Here is a 13,589-nt window from a genome sequence, read left to right as displayed (position 1 = left end):
GGAAAAAACACAAAATATCCCATAGATACACTGGTAAAAATACAAAATGACACAGATACCAGGTTCCTCACTGTGGTGCTATTTGTAAGAGCAAAAGACTGGACACAGGTTGATGCCAAGGGAAAACCATAGCATGTGCATATGATAGATCAGTGCCCAGATGCAAAAAGAAATCAGGAGAATTTCTATATTCTGCTATGAGGAGATCTTCAGGATATATTAAGTGAAAAAAAGGCAAAGTATAGAATAGTGTTTAGAATCTGTTACCTTTTATATACAAAAGAAAGGTAAATAAATGTATATTTTTCCTCATATTTTCAAAAAGAAACAATGGAAAAATCTGATAAAAATGGTTTCTTATCAGGGAAGGCAGAGAACAAAGTGGAAGGCAACAAGATGGAACTAGACTTCTCTCAATACACCTTGTTTTATTTGGAATCACATGAAAGTTTTAAATAATTTTAAGAAAATTAAATGGTAAAGAAAAAATATGGTAGATGGCATTGTTCTCCATTCTTTACCTTCTGTGGATTTCTGCCCTTTACCATGTGACTTTGCAATTCCTCCCACTAGAGGTGCAGTATATTTTCCCAGCTGCAGCAGACTCTATTTTTGAAAATAACCTCAGCGAAATTTCCAGTCTCATATGCTCTTTTTTTTTTTTTTGGCCAAGCTACACGGAATGCAGGATCTTAGTTCCCCAACCAGGGATTGAACCCGCGCCCCCTGCAGTTCTAACCACTGGACCACCAGCAAATTCCCTCGTATGAACTTTTTTTAAAAATTTATTTATTTTTATTTTTTGGCTGTGTTGGGTTTTCATTGCTGTGCACGGGTTTCCTCTAGTTGCAGCAAGGGGGAGCTACTCTTCGTTGCAGTGCGCAGACTTCTCATTGCAGTGGTTTCTCTTGTTGTGGAGCACGGGCTCTAGGCACGTGGGCTTCAGTAGTTGCGGCATGTGGGCTCAGTAGTTGTGGCTTGTGGGCTATAGAGTGCAGGCTCAGTAGTTGTGGCACACAGGCTTAGTTGCGCCGCAGCATGTGGAATCTTCCCAGACCAGGGCTCAAACCCACGTCCCCTGCATTGGCAGGCGGATTCTTAACTACTGCGCCACCAGGGAAGCCCTCATATGCTCTTATAGAACCTGGACACTCGCAATCAAGAGATGGAGTCTGCCTCCTCCTCTCAAACCTGGGCAGGACTTTGTGACTGCCCCAATGAATGGAGTGTGGCAGAAGTAACAATGCACATCTTTTGAGATTAGGTAATAAAGGCAGCACAGTCTCCACCTGACTTCCTTTCTCAGGACACCCTTGGAACCCAGTAGCCATGTTGTGAGGAAGCTCAATCTAGTCCACATGGAGAAGCACTGAGGCCCTCCCAGCTAATAGCCAGCATCAGCTGTAAGACATGTAAATGATGAAGACATGTCAAATGATTCCAGTCCCCAGCTTTCAACTCTTCCAGCTGAAGCTCCAGACATTGTGAAGCAGAAATAAGCCATCCCACTGTGCCCTGCCTGAATTCCTGACCTACAGAATCTAATAAGCAAAGTAATGGATGTTTTATACCACTGAGTTTTGGGGTAATTTGTTAGGTAGCCATAATAACTACAGTACCACACCTTGATTTTGGGCTTAACTAAAAATTGCTTTGACTAAAGAAATGTTAGCAGATGTGTCATTTCAAGCAGAGGCTTGAAATTGTGTGTGGTTAGGTATGCCCTCTTGTGCATCTGTCATCACCATCGGAAGAACATGCCCTGGCTAGCCTGCTGTCTGAGGAGGATGAGAGACACGTGGAGCAGACCTGGACTCACCTACAGCCTGGAGCCCAGCCTAGATCAATGAATTCTAGCCAGCATGCAGATGCATGAGTGAGAATTAAAAATTGCTATTTGAAGCCACTGAGTTTTGGTTGACTTACTGTGCAGTATGACAGTGGCAACAGGTAAGAGATCAAAAGGCAATCCTTACAAACTGAACACAAACTGGAAAAAAAAAAACCAAACCTTAATTGTATAGTCTCTTAGTAGCATAACCACACAGAGAAGAATCATTTCTAATAGCTCTAAAACACAGAACTTTGGGACTTCCCTGGTGGTCCAGTGATTGAGACTCCACGCTCCCAATGCAGGGAGTCCGGGTTCAATCCCTGGTCAGGGAACTAGATCCTGCATGCTGCAACTAAAAGATCCCGCACTCAGAAACGAAGATCCTGCGTGCTGCAACTAAGACCTGGTGCAGCCAAATAAATAAATAAATAAATATTTTAAAATAAATAAATAAAACACAGAACTTTGACTACATATTCCTGAAAATATATAAACTAAGGACAAAAGAAACTACAAGCGAATTTTAAACTACATTCAGTAGTATTGTTAGTAAAAATATCTATCATTATTTTGAAATAAGCACACATATATACATTACATATATATAATAGTCTATATATATGCAAGGTTTGTTTGGATTCTGATTTGAACAAACAAACTCTCAAAAGTCATTTTTGGAAATCACATTTTTCTCTGAACTCCCCCATACATACATAAATAAAAATCTGTGTTTTCTCTTGCTAAAAAAAATTTTTTTTAATAAAAAAGTCTTTTAAATAAAAAGTCATTTTTGAGATAATCAAGGAAAATTGAACATGGACTAGGTATTAGGTTATATTAAGAAATTAGAGGGAAGATCCCACATGCTGTGGAGCAACTAAGCCCGTGCACCACAGCTACTGAGCCTGCGCTCTAGAGCCCGCGAGTCACAACTACTGAAGCCCGCACACCCAGAGCCTGTGCTCCACAACAAGAGAAGCCACTGCAATGAGAAGCCCACGCACCGCAACAAGTAGCCCCCACTCGCCGCAACTAGAGAAAGCCCGCGCGCAGCAACAAAGACCCAACGCAGCCATAAATAAATACGTAAATAAATAAAGTTGAAAAAAAATTACAGTTAACTTTTGTTGGCTGTGATAATGTCATTGGATTAAAATTAAAATATCTTTTAACTATGAGAGGTACATCCTAAAGTATTTATGAGTGAAATGATATGTTAGGATTTTGACTGAAAATAATCCAGCCAAAAAAAAAAAAAATTGGAGGAATATAGATGAAACAAGTTGGCAAAACACTGATCGTTGTTGAAGCTGGGTGATGGGGTCACAGGAGGGAGTTCACCATACCATCTTCTCTCCTTTTATGTGTGTTTGAAACTTTCATCTGCAGAGTACGTGCTGCCCCTGGGGACATCTAACCTACAGAGCCAAAGGCCAACGCACCCCAAAGAGAGGCCAGCATGACCTGGCCAACCTGGGAAGGACAAGCCTGCACCGGGGCTGCCATGGCTAAGATGCAAGCAGTGGCTGCCTCTCCAATCCAGCCCTGTCTCTGCCACTGTCCTCAGCTGGCACCACTCCAAACCCAAGCTAGCAAGGCTGTGGCCTCTATAACCCAACACTGGCCACTCAAGATCAGATAAAGGGGTTTGGAAAGTGGGCTCACAAGGCCATAGGAAAGGGAGAAGTTCACATAGCATGATTACTGAAACAATCACACTGCCTTAGTTATTACCCCAGTTCAGAGCACAGAGTCAGGATCCAAAAGGGTCTCACTAGGTTGGAAGGGATCTCTAAGTACAACCAGAGATGTCATGGCAGGGACCCATGCAGAACCCCCAAAGATTCACACTCAGGTCACACAAGCCCAGGATGGAGGGAATCCAGCCTTCATGCTGAGATGCCCAGCATGAGCCTGGACAACTGTGTGGTGCAGTGACAGAGAGTGCTCAGAAAGGTGTAGGATGGTGTTCTCAGGCTACATAAGCCAAAGCCCCTCATCCTTCAGACTGTCACTCACAGTCCATGTGACATGCTGAGCCCTGAGCCCTGTTCTTTGAGCCTTCCTGTCCTCAGGATCTGACAGTCTTGGGCAGGACAGCCCAGGTCAGCAAGGGTCCCAGAGTCACATTCCAGCCACAGGAGTTGGAGAAGCCTAGAGAGAAGACCAGGGTTGAGGAGGTGAGAGCACAGTGAGCTCCTGCCAAACCTGTGAGCGGATAAGTCAGCTGGCCCAGAGGGCAGAGCCAGCACCCAGAGACAGGAGGTATAAGGAGACACACAAAGGGAAAGAAGAACTTTCCAACAGTGGAATCATCTGCCTGGGAGGGACCAGAGGCCACGGACCACTGGGGTATTCGCACCAAGGCAGAGCTCCTGCCTTCAGGGAATATGGAAGCAGCCATTCCGGTATCCATTAGGTGTTGGATTAGATGCTCAAAATAAAAGGAGGACAGAGCAAACATATCACGTGCTGAAGCTAAACCATGCTCCTGAAGGATGTGGCCTCACATGCCAGACCTTGACATTGGAGGAGACCTGGCCTGAGCCCACAAAACCCACGGAGCTACAGGAGAAACTGCAGTGAGTACCACATCCATCTCCTCACTCTACAAGGGAAGGAAGCTGTACAACTGCCAACTGGAGGGGGCAGAACTAAAGTCTCTTTCAGGCCAGCCCTATCCATGCCCCACCTCCCCCACCACAAAGTGTTTGCTAACTCTGGCTCCCCTGGAAAACGTGAGCACACTGGCTGCTGCCAGAGCACCTGTGGGATATGGATGGGACAACACTCAGGAGATAAGCAGTCGAGCACGGCTGGGAAAAGGGATCCTGCAGCAGGCTCTGCAGGTCCAGGTGGGAGCCTTGCTGGCTGGCCAGCCAAGCCAGTAGAAGGATGCCAAGAGCTTTTCAAAAGCCCGTGTTTACCAGGAGCAACCAATTGGCAAGGCAGCAGCCAGTCCCTCTCCTGGCTCCAGGCTTGATTGTGAGGTCATTTTGTCCACTCCGGAAGATCTCTGGGGCACAATGGAAGAGCAATCCTCTTCATTTAAAGCTCTTCTAATTAACCTAAAGGCTGCACATTGTACTTGTTTTCTCTCCTCTGTGAAGCTGAACAGTGGGAAGCATCCCCCTTCCTTTTCAATCATCTCACAGAAATAAGCTGTCAGAGGTGGAGGAGACTTTGGGGATTATTTAGTTAAATTTCTCATTTTACAGATGGAAAAAAACTGAGGACCTACCCAACACGTACAGCCAGTTTCAGGCAACATCAGGACTGATTAAAACCTGAGTTTCTGACCCCCACCCAGGATGCTTCCACCATTCTTCATCCCCCACCCCACCCTACCCCATCCTTTGCTCAAATGTCCTACTTCCAGATCCTTTTCCTGTCCTCAAGGCCCTCCCATCCTCTTGCTAAATTTTCCATCTTCTGAGAACAGGAGGCAGGGAAGTGACGTGGTTCTCCAGCTGTGCTCAGTGTATGGCATTTGGGTTTGCTAAAGTCAGCTAGCTGGCTGTTCTTCTGAATCTCTCATGTTAGACCTTTGGAGCTCCCAACAGAGTAAGTTAGTGCTGTGAATGTGTTTTGTAAGCTGTTGAACACCATACAAATATGTGCTCTACTATTTTAGAAGATGAAATAATACAAACCCTTTTAATCGTGTGCTCATTTCTCTTACCTCTGTGAGACAAAGAGAAGGCAGGAGCAAACTCTAATTTAAGGAAGTTGAGGGTAAAGATTTGAACTTGTCTCTCTTTCTCTCCCATCACGCTGTGAGCCCTTTTGAGGGCAGAGCCCATATCCTGCGCCTTCCTTTGTTCCTCACATTTCACCCAGGGATAGGCATCCAGTAGGTGCTCAGCAAAGGGTTTCCTGAATACGTGGCTGAACATCACTTTAAAGTCCTCCTACTTCTAAGTAGAATTTAACTGTAGAAATCCCTCATAACTGCTCCCGTATACAAAAAGTGCAGACGATCCTTATTACCTACCAGCACACGTGAACGTATCCAATGTATGGATGTGACTACCAGGAAATTTCCTTACCTCTCCTTTCCTCCTAAGCACCCAAGTGTCTTACTGGTTCTTCCAGCATCCCTGGCGGGGGGGCAGGCACATCCCCCCCCCCTGAGCCTGGGGCACTGCAGAGCTTGGGCTCCTCTGGGTATGGGGCAGTCCCAGATAGGACCAGGTTGGGTGATCCTTGTGTGAGCTCCTAGACAAGCTGCTGAGGCTCTTTGATCTCCTCAGTGGTTGGGACCAAGTCCTTCCACTACTCCTTAGGGAAAATCTCTTCCTCACCTTTGGCCCTGACAGCAGTCCCACCACTTCAGAAGCAGCCAGGCCTCTCCAAAGAAATCTGGATTTGATCTCAAGGGTGACCTAAAGTTCTCTGGAGCCTCCCAATATGCCTCCGTGTGACCCTCCTGTTAGAAAGAAGTGGAGATACCACGTAAGAGCGCTCTGCTAGAGCAAGGCTCTCTTAACCCTAGATGCCCCTAAGAGCAAAGTACGGGAAGGAGAGATCAAAGCAGCCCTGAGACCAGCCTGGGCACCCAAGGTTTAGCACAGATCCATCAGGGAGCATGCTCCTCTTCTCCATCCTACAGGCACAGCTGGCCAGAACCTAAAGTATAAGACACATGCACTGAGAGAATCCCAGAAAGGGACAGGTCCCCACCAGAGGCCCAATCCACGGTGGGGGTGGGACACCAGAATTCATCTCCCTTGTCAGGCCAGGGTCCTAATTCATTCCCCAGCTACAATCAGCTTCCACCACTACAATGGTGAAAGGAGATGGCAGAAGGCCCTACAGGAAAGGAACCTGCGCAAGTCCTACGAATGCAGTACCAAACCAGCATGACATGCCCCTGGCACCAACTGAGATAGGAGTCCCCAGAGCTGGATTGTCCACCAAGTCCCAGCTTACTAGGAGGGCCTCAAGTCCTAAAGTGACACTTGGCCCTTGCTGCTGGCAGGTAGGTCTCAGCCACCATTTCACCATTTTAAAAAGTGAGTCCCTGGGAAGGAAGGACGAATAAGGCCAGGACAGATGGAGCCTGCAGGAGCTGTATGGCCAGGCAGGTGGAGTGAGGAATAAGTGTGTGTAAAACACCTAGAGGAATGACTATGGTGGAACAGGCACCCAGCAATGGTAGTTATAACTATTACGACAGCTTTGCCAACCTGTCTCCACAGTCAGCACCAACTGATTGCGTATGGGCCACAGGCTCCAGGTACAGATTCTCCCCAAGTAGCCCACACATAGCAAGGTCTGCCCCTCCCCACATCCATCACAGATTAGGGGAAAGGGCCCCATTCAAATGTGCAGGACCTATGAAAAGGGGGAGGATTTACTGAAGCCCCAAATCCTCTCTCCTAGCAGCCTGCTACTTACATATACAGGGAAGGCTCCCCCTGTTATGCTGGAGTGAAAAGGTGTGATCCAGGGGCTCTGAAAGCTTTGACTTCTTAAACTCAGAACCAAACCTACTCAGTGGAAGGAGAAATTTAGAAAAAGAACAGAAAAGTGGCCCACTGTATTGTTCTTTGGTTCCCAAACTAGTCCAAAGTCTAGATCTACTTTCAACAAACTCTCAGTCCCTTCACATCTGAAGCCCTCAACGAACTCTTTCTTAAAAAGCTAGAATTTATTGGCCAAAAAGAGAAATGTGATTCTGAGTGGCTTCTAGATGTAATTCCCAGTTTTCAGGAAAAATACGGGACAGAAGAACATCTTAAATAACACCACAAGGATACAATCAGCATAATCCAGAATATGAGAAACCACAGGACAAATAACACAGCCAATCATAAATCGCAACGGGGAAAAAAGGAGAAGGAACATACAGATTTAAAGAAACTGAAGAGATGTATCAGACAAATGCAATGTGTAGATCCTGTTTAGTTCACAGTTCCAACAAACCAATTGTAAAAATAAATTAATAAGATAATCAAAAAAACTGAACCCTGACAGGATATTTGCTGAGATTAAGAAGAGAATGTTAGCTGTTTAGATGTGATCATGGTGCTATGGTAATGTTTTTACAAATCCCTTATTTCTTAGAAATAGACACTAAAATATTGATGATGAAATGTTGGGATATCTTGAAGATGGGGGTGGAAGTGAGGGAGATAGATAAACTTAATCAGCCATGAGCTGATGATGGTGGTGGCTGGGCAATGGGAACATGGGAGCTTATTAACTATTCTCTCTACTTTTATGTATGTATGTTTGAAATTTTCCATAATAAAAAGTTTTTTTAAAATAAAATAGACTTCCTCCCCTTAATGCATCCATAACTTTTTTTTTTTGTATCTGCAGCATCTTATCAGTCTTACTAATGCTAGGAACAGCTATATTATCAAAACTGTCCCTCTCTCCCTGGCAAGAAATGCAAAAATGGTTGCCCCCTTTGGGTGAGCTTTTGACATCATCACCATTCAGATGTTAGGTCACTTAAGCACAAACTCCATGACATGCCCTCCATGAGAATCCAATGGCCTCACAGGATCTCTAAATAATAAAGGATCATTATTTCCAAACCTAACAATTGTATCCTTTCATTTTAGCCTTACAAATTAATCCCAGATTTTTCTAGAGCCTGACTGATAGCTGACATAGTATAACAAGTCTGGCTAATCCCAAACCAGAGATACTATGCCTGACAAATCCATTCATTCATTCATTCATTCATTTTTGAGATATAATTATGGCAAACCCATCTTGAGAAAGGAACTCTGGGTATGGTTCTCAGAGCAGCTTCAACCACCTTCCAGCAAATGCCCAGGCTCTCTGTGCCCAGCTGCCTTTGGCTCAAGATGTCTCCCTGGACTGGAAGTGAGTGAGAGCTCAGCACTGATCACCAATTTCAATGGGGTAACGAGCGGGAGGCGCCTTACCTGGTTTGCCCCAGCTTTCCACACCCCTGCACTCAGCCCCAATCTCTGCTCACTGTCCCTGCCTGTGTAAACCACGCTCCTCATGTCATTTCTATCTCTCTCCACCTCTTAGACCCCCATCACTCTCCCAAGAGTCTTGGGATTCTCCTTCTTTTGAAGCCTGGCTCTGCCTCTCCACTCTTCTCACTTGACAACCCTTCTATAAGCACTACCTATTTGACACTTCTCAGACACTGAGCTGCCTACAGTGTCACTCCTAGGAACCTTCCATGACTTTGTTCTCTGAGAGCTCTTCAAGAGCTATCTGACCAACCAGACTGTGAGGTGCTATAGGACAGGGGAGCATCATATATTCTTCCAGACCCTCCACAAAGCCCAGCACAGTGCTTGCTCTTGATACCAGTAAATATACCTTGGTTGATTGACTAAAGATCAATTTGCAAATGTCAAAGTTCTGCAAGTCCGCAGAGCTGGTGTAGATTAAACAGGCCGCCACTGGTCTACGTGGCTTCTTTGTGCAATTTTTTTAAAAGGTGCTTTCTGGGGTACTCATAAAATTTCTCTTGAACTGGTGATGTGTGTACAAGTAAAATCCCATCAACTTGGGACCTTCACTGTACATCAGGCATTCCACCATAAAAATAAGTGAATGAATGAATAAGTGAAAGGTGCCCCTTCCTGTAGGAAGATGCAGCCCATACCAAGGCATATAGCTTGGAGCCTGAGATAGAGTTCAGCCTTCCCTGACCTGGCAGTCCTTGGGAAAGGCACAACGTATACAACTGCACATGTGACCCTGAGACCAGAAGCAGAGAGCCCTGCCTTGAGAGACTCTCTGATGCCCAAAGTGCCATATCACCCAAACAGGTTAAGAGGTGGCACTATGGGTGTGGTGGCACTGCTACTCACAGGATTCTAGTCAAGCTCTTCAGCCACAGATGCTGGAGCTGCCCCCTCACAGAACCCAAGTCAGCTCAGTATGAGGATGAAAAGACTAATTCAACCTGGGGTGACAAGGGATAATACAGCAACAGGAAAGAGACAGGAATCAACTCCCCCAGGACCTCAGTTCCATTCCCCTTTGGGGTCAGTAAAATTACCTCCCCCTTACCTGGCCCTCCACCTACCTCTATTCACAATATAATTCCCCCAAATTCACAAGCTGGCTTGAAACTATGCCAATGCCTTTCCCGAATGCCCAGAAGCACATGCCACAGGGCTTTTTCTCCATCAATGGGCCAATCTGTTCAGCAGCATCTCGGAACAGAACATGCTAAATTTGGCATCAGGTACCTGAGACGCTCTGGTGAGAGGAAGTAGAAACCATTCTGATGCTGAAGGAGAGACGTATCATGGAGATGCAGCTCAGCTGAGATGCTCTGACAAGCAAATATCAGCTGGAAGGGTAAATCCCATCTCCTAAGGGCCCCCAATTCAGAGCTTTGGTGACAAATAGCCAGCTCACCCCCTGAGCCTGACAGCTGTAGGACCTTAGCTCCACAGGTCCACTCCTGCCCACAGCCAGGAGTGAGATTATGTGACTGCTAAATCCAGCAGGAGCCCATGGTTCCCTAACCCACAGTAGTTCACGGGTCTGCCCTGTAGCAGAACACATAGACACGGTAGAAATGAAATACTGAAAAGGAATATGAATAGACACTAGCCTCTTCCTGTGTCTTTGGGCTGCCCTAGTCTTTCCAAATTTTCATATGCTTGGCTCTGCAACATTAGATAAACTACAAGCAGACTAGCCTGTTTGGTTATCAGAAGAGAAATGACAAATTTCCCATATAGAGAACTCCTAACAACAATGTGTTTTTCCACTCAGCCGTAGATGCTTTCCTTTGGAAGGAGAGCTCTAAAGCCTGAGTGAGCCTCCCCCAAGCTAAAACTCAAACAGCAGCTCAACACGCAGCAAAATGGACAGTATTTGCAGTGCTAAGAACTGTGTGCTATCCAACTGCATTATCATAATAGCTAATGTAAAACGGGCAAATCCCTACTCTAAAAGGGATGGTCACAGGCTGGCCTGTCTGTGGCAGGTTTCAGGCTACTAAGAGCCTTTCATTACTGTTAATTGTCTAAGAAACAACTTCTGAGAAAATAACCACATGAGAGGCACAGTTGGGCAGCTAAAGAATCAAAAATTATGCTCCCTCACAGTTTATGCGCTCCCACACAGAGAAGCCAAGGCAACATTATCAGCAGACTCACATGGATCCAGAAGCACTCCCCAGTTTTGCTACTCCCCAGGTCTGTTTGGTGTAAAGATAATGCCTTCCATTTTATCTTGTTGTCTCTTGGTAGCTTTCCTGAGTTTTCAGTCTACTGGTTTATTATATATTGGCATTTCCTTCCACTGCATTTACTGCCACTTGATTGTTTATAGGACCTCGGGGTGCATTTTAAACAAGCTGGTTTCACAGTATTTGATCAGATATGTTCTGTTTAAAACATTCCACTGATCTGAGGTGGTAATCTAAATCATAAGAGAACATATTTGGTTCTAGATGATTCAACTGCATTTTTGCTTCACCCCAAAGTGTTTTTCACTAAACCATTGTGAAAGCACATGACCCTGTTAGTATTTATGAGCCTAAATAAGTACCTTTTGGTGTCCAGTGGCATTTTCCCTTCCTCCAAAGATGATTTTAGCCACTAAATGCCTGAGGAAAGCACATGACCAAGTTCATGGTTCAACTATTTCCACATCTTTCTGTTCCTCGCAGTGACACTTATCTTCCCTGACAGCCACTCCCATTGTGCTCTTTCCTTGGCCCAACACAATGGACACATGCAGACTCCAGCAGACAGGGAGGACGCTTTCCGTCCCATTGCTCCCCAGTGCAGAGGGACCCAGCAGAGGTTACATAAGCCCCTCCTTAGCCCGGCATTGGGGAGGAAGCGAATTTGGGGTTCGTGACGGAGTCACGGTCTGCAGGCCCGGACTGACCCTGAGCTCACCATTCTGCTTTACTAAGGCAGGGCGGCTGTAAAGGGAGGGCCGCTTCCCGCGACCACCCGCTCATGCCAAACCAGCTGGGTTCTAAGTGTGTCCAGACGTCCGACCTCGCTGTCCAGACTAGACCGCAGGGTCGTGGGCCCCGGCCCCGGCCTCGGCCTCAAGCTACAGATCCCCGCCCCCCGGGCGCCGCCGTGTCCCGCACTTACGTGCCCGGGCCGGCACCGGGCCCGGGGCCTGGACCCGGTGGTCCGGCGGTTACCCGCGCCCCGCCTGACGCCGGGAGCTGTCCTCCACCAGCCGGTGCTGAAGGCGGCTTCCCTGCGCCGGGGCCGGGGCCGGAGCCGCCGGGCGGCAGCGGCCCGTCGCCAGCGCCGCCCTCCAGGCTGGCCTCGTTGCCCATGGCGGGCGGGCGGGCGGGGTCGGGGTCGCACTGGGCCCGGGCCGGCGGTTCCCGGGCTGCTGCTCACACACTCCGTGCCGCCGCCGCAGCCGCCGCCGCCGCCATCATCTCCCAGCTCTGCTCGCGCCGCCGCCTGCCGCTGCGCATGCGCGGCTCGGGTGCCCCTTCCCTGCTCACGACGCCCCCCACGCGTGCGCGCGCTCCCGCCAGCCCGTGAGGACTCTAGTACACGAGCCAGAAGCGGGGTCGCAGGGAAACAGCCACCGGCGGCAGCGCATGCGCCGTCTGAGGCCGACGCGAACGGCGAGTGCTACCAGGAGCCCAGCGGCGGTTGGTGGGAGCTTCCCACCCAACCAGGATTGGAGGGACACGGATCACGAGAAGGGGCCGTGGGGGCGTCGCGCCGTGCCCTGCCCTGGAGTCAGTGGCGCTTTCTGACTCGGAGAACTTGGGAGTGGGAGCTCTCATTTGGGTAACTTCAGTGTCCCACCTGGCAGACTTTGTGGGAACAGGCCTCAGAGAGGGGACACCGAGTGTGGCATTAAAGGATGTTTAGGAGTTGGAAACGCAAATAAACAAGAGTGTTAAGAGGCACGATGTCATGGGAGGACGGAGATAAAGGATGCTGGGTGATGGGGCTGGTTATGAGGGTCTCAAAGGCTAGCTGGGGGGTGAAGATTTTATTCAGATGGTGCAATGGGAACGAACCATCTGAGATTCACTCTGAGGCCTGGTCCCGCAGGACAGGAGTCTCAGGAAGTGTCCCTGGGAAAGGTAAAGGGTGTGTCAGGGCTGGCCTGAAGCCAGATGGAAGGATGCCTCAGCAGGCCCTGGGACAGTGACCTTGGAGATTGGGAAGAGGAATTGATATTTCTTAGAGGCTTTGAGCTGCGGTTCCCAGGGACTGTTCCCAGATGAGGGGCTGCAGGCTGCCTCTGCATTAACCATTACCTCACTTTTACAGACTTCAGTGTTTGCATACTACTCTGCCTCCTGGCTTCTCACACAAACCTGTGCTTTCCTGAGGGAGAATATTTCTTAGAAGATCCAGACTATATTCCAAACTATTCCTGGCTTCATAAATCATGGCTGTGTAGAAGAACTTGAGTAAATTTGGACCCATTTTACAAACCCATTTAATTCTCCTGATGATGAATATATCAAAAGGGATGTCAGCAGTTCTAACGTGACCTGGACAATTCCAGGGATCCCAATGAACACCGATAACCAGGCTGATGGACAGACCTTGGCTGGGCCTTCCCATACACTCTGATCTGCTGCCCCCCAACCTCTGGGATGGAGTTTCCATGAAGCCTGGATCGCTGACTTGACTACCTGACTCTGACTGCCCGGGATGATGAGAGCCTCTCTGCCTATGTTATGATGGTCTTCACTGTGTTTCCTCCTGTGTTTCAATCATCTTTGTGTCTGGTGACTAGGTGTGCACATATAGGCTCCACAAGGATCCACACCTCAGTCTTGCCA

At 47.7% G+C, this 13,589-nt stretch overlaps 1 protein-coding gene across 1 annotated transcript in view; it reads right to left on the bottom strand.

Moving 5' to 3' along the window:
• The window catches only part of BSN (bassoon presynaptic cytomatrix protein), a 91,346-nt gene extending 79,242 nt beyond the window's left edge, over positions 1-12,104 (bottom strand). The window contains exon 1 of the mRNA XM_060022502.1: positions 11,911-12,104. Coding sequence (XP_059878485.1) covers positions 11,911-12,104 — 194 coding nt within the window. The remainder of the gene's footprint in view (positions 1-11,910) is intronic.
• Positions 12,105-13,589: the final 1,485 nt, after the last annotated feature.

The sequence above is a fragment of the Delphinus delphis genome, chromosome 10, assembly GCF_949987515.2.
Source record: "Delphinus delphis chromosome 10, mDelDel1.2, whole genome shotgun sequence".
Classification (NCBI taxonomy): Eukaryota; Metazoa; Chordata; class Mammalia; order Artiodactyla; family Delphinidae; genus Delphinus; species Delphinus delphis.
Note: the sequence above shows the minus strand (reverse complement) of the source record. Positions and strands in the feature narration are given on the sequence as shown.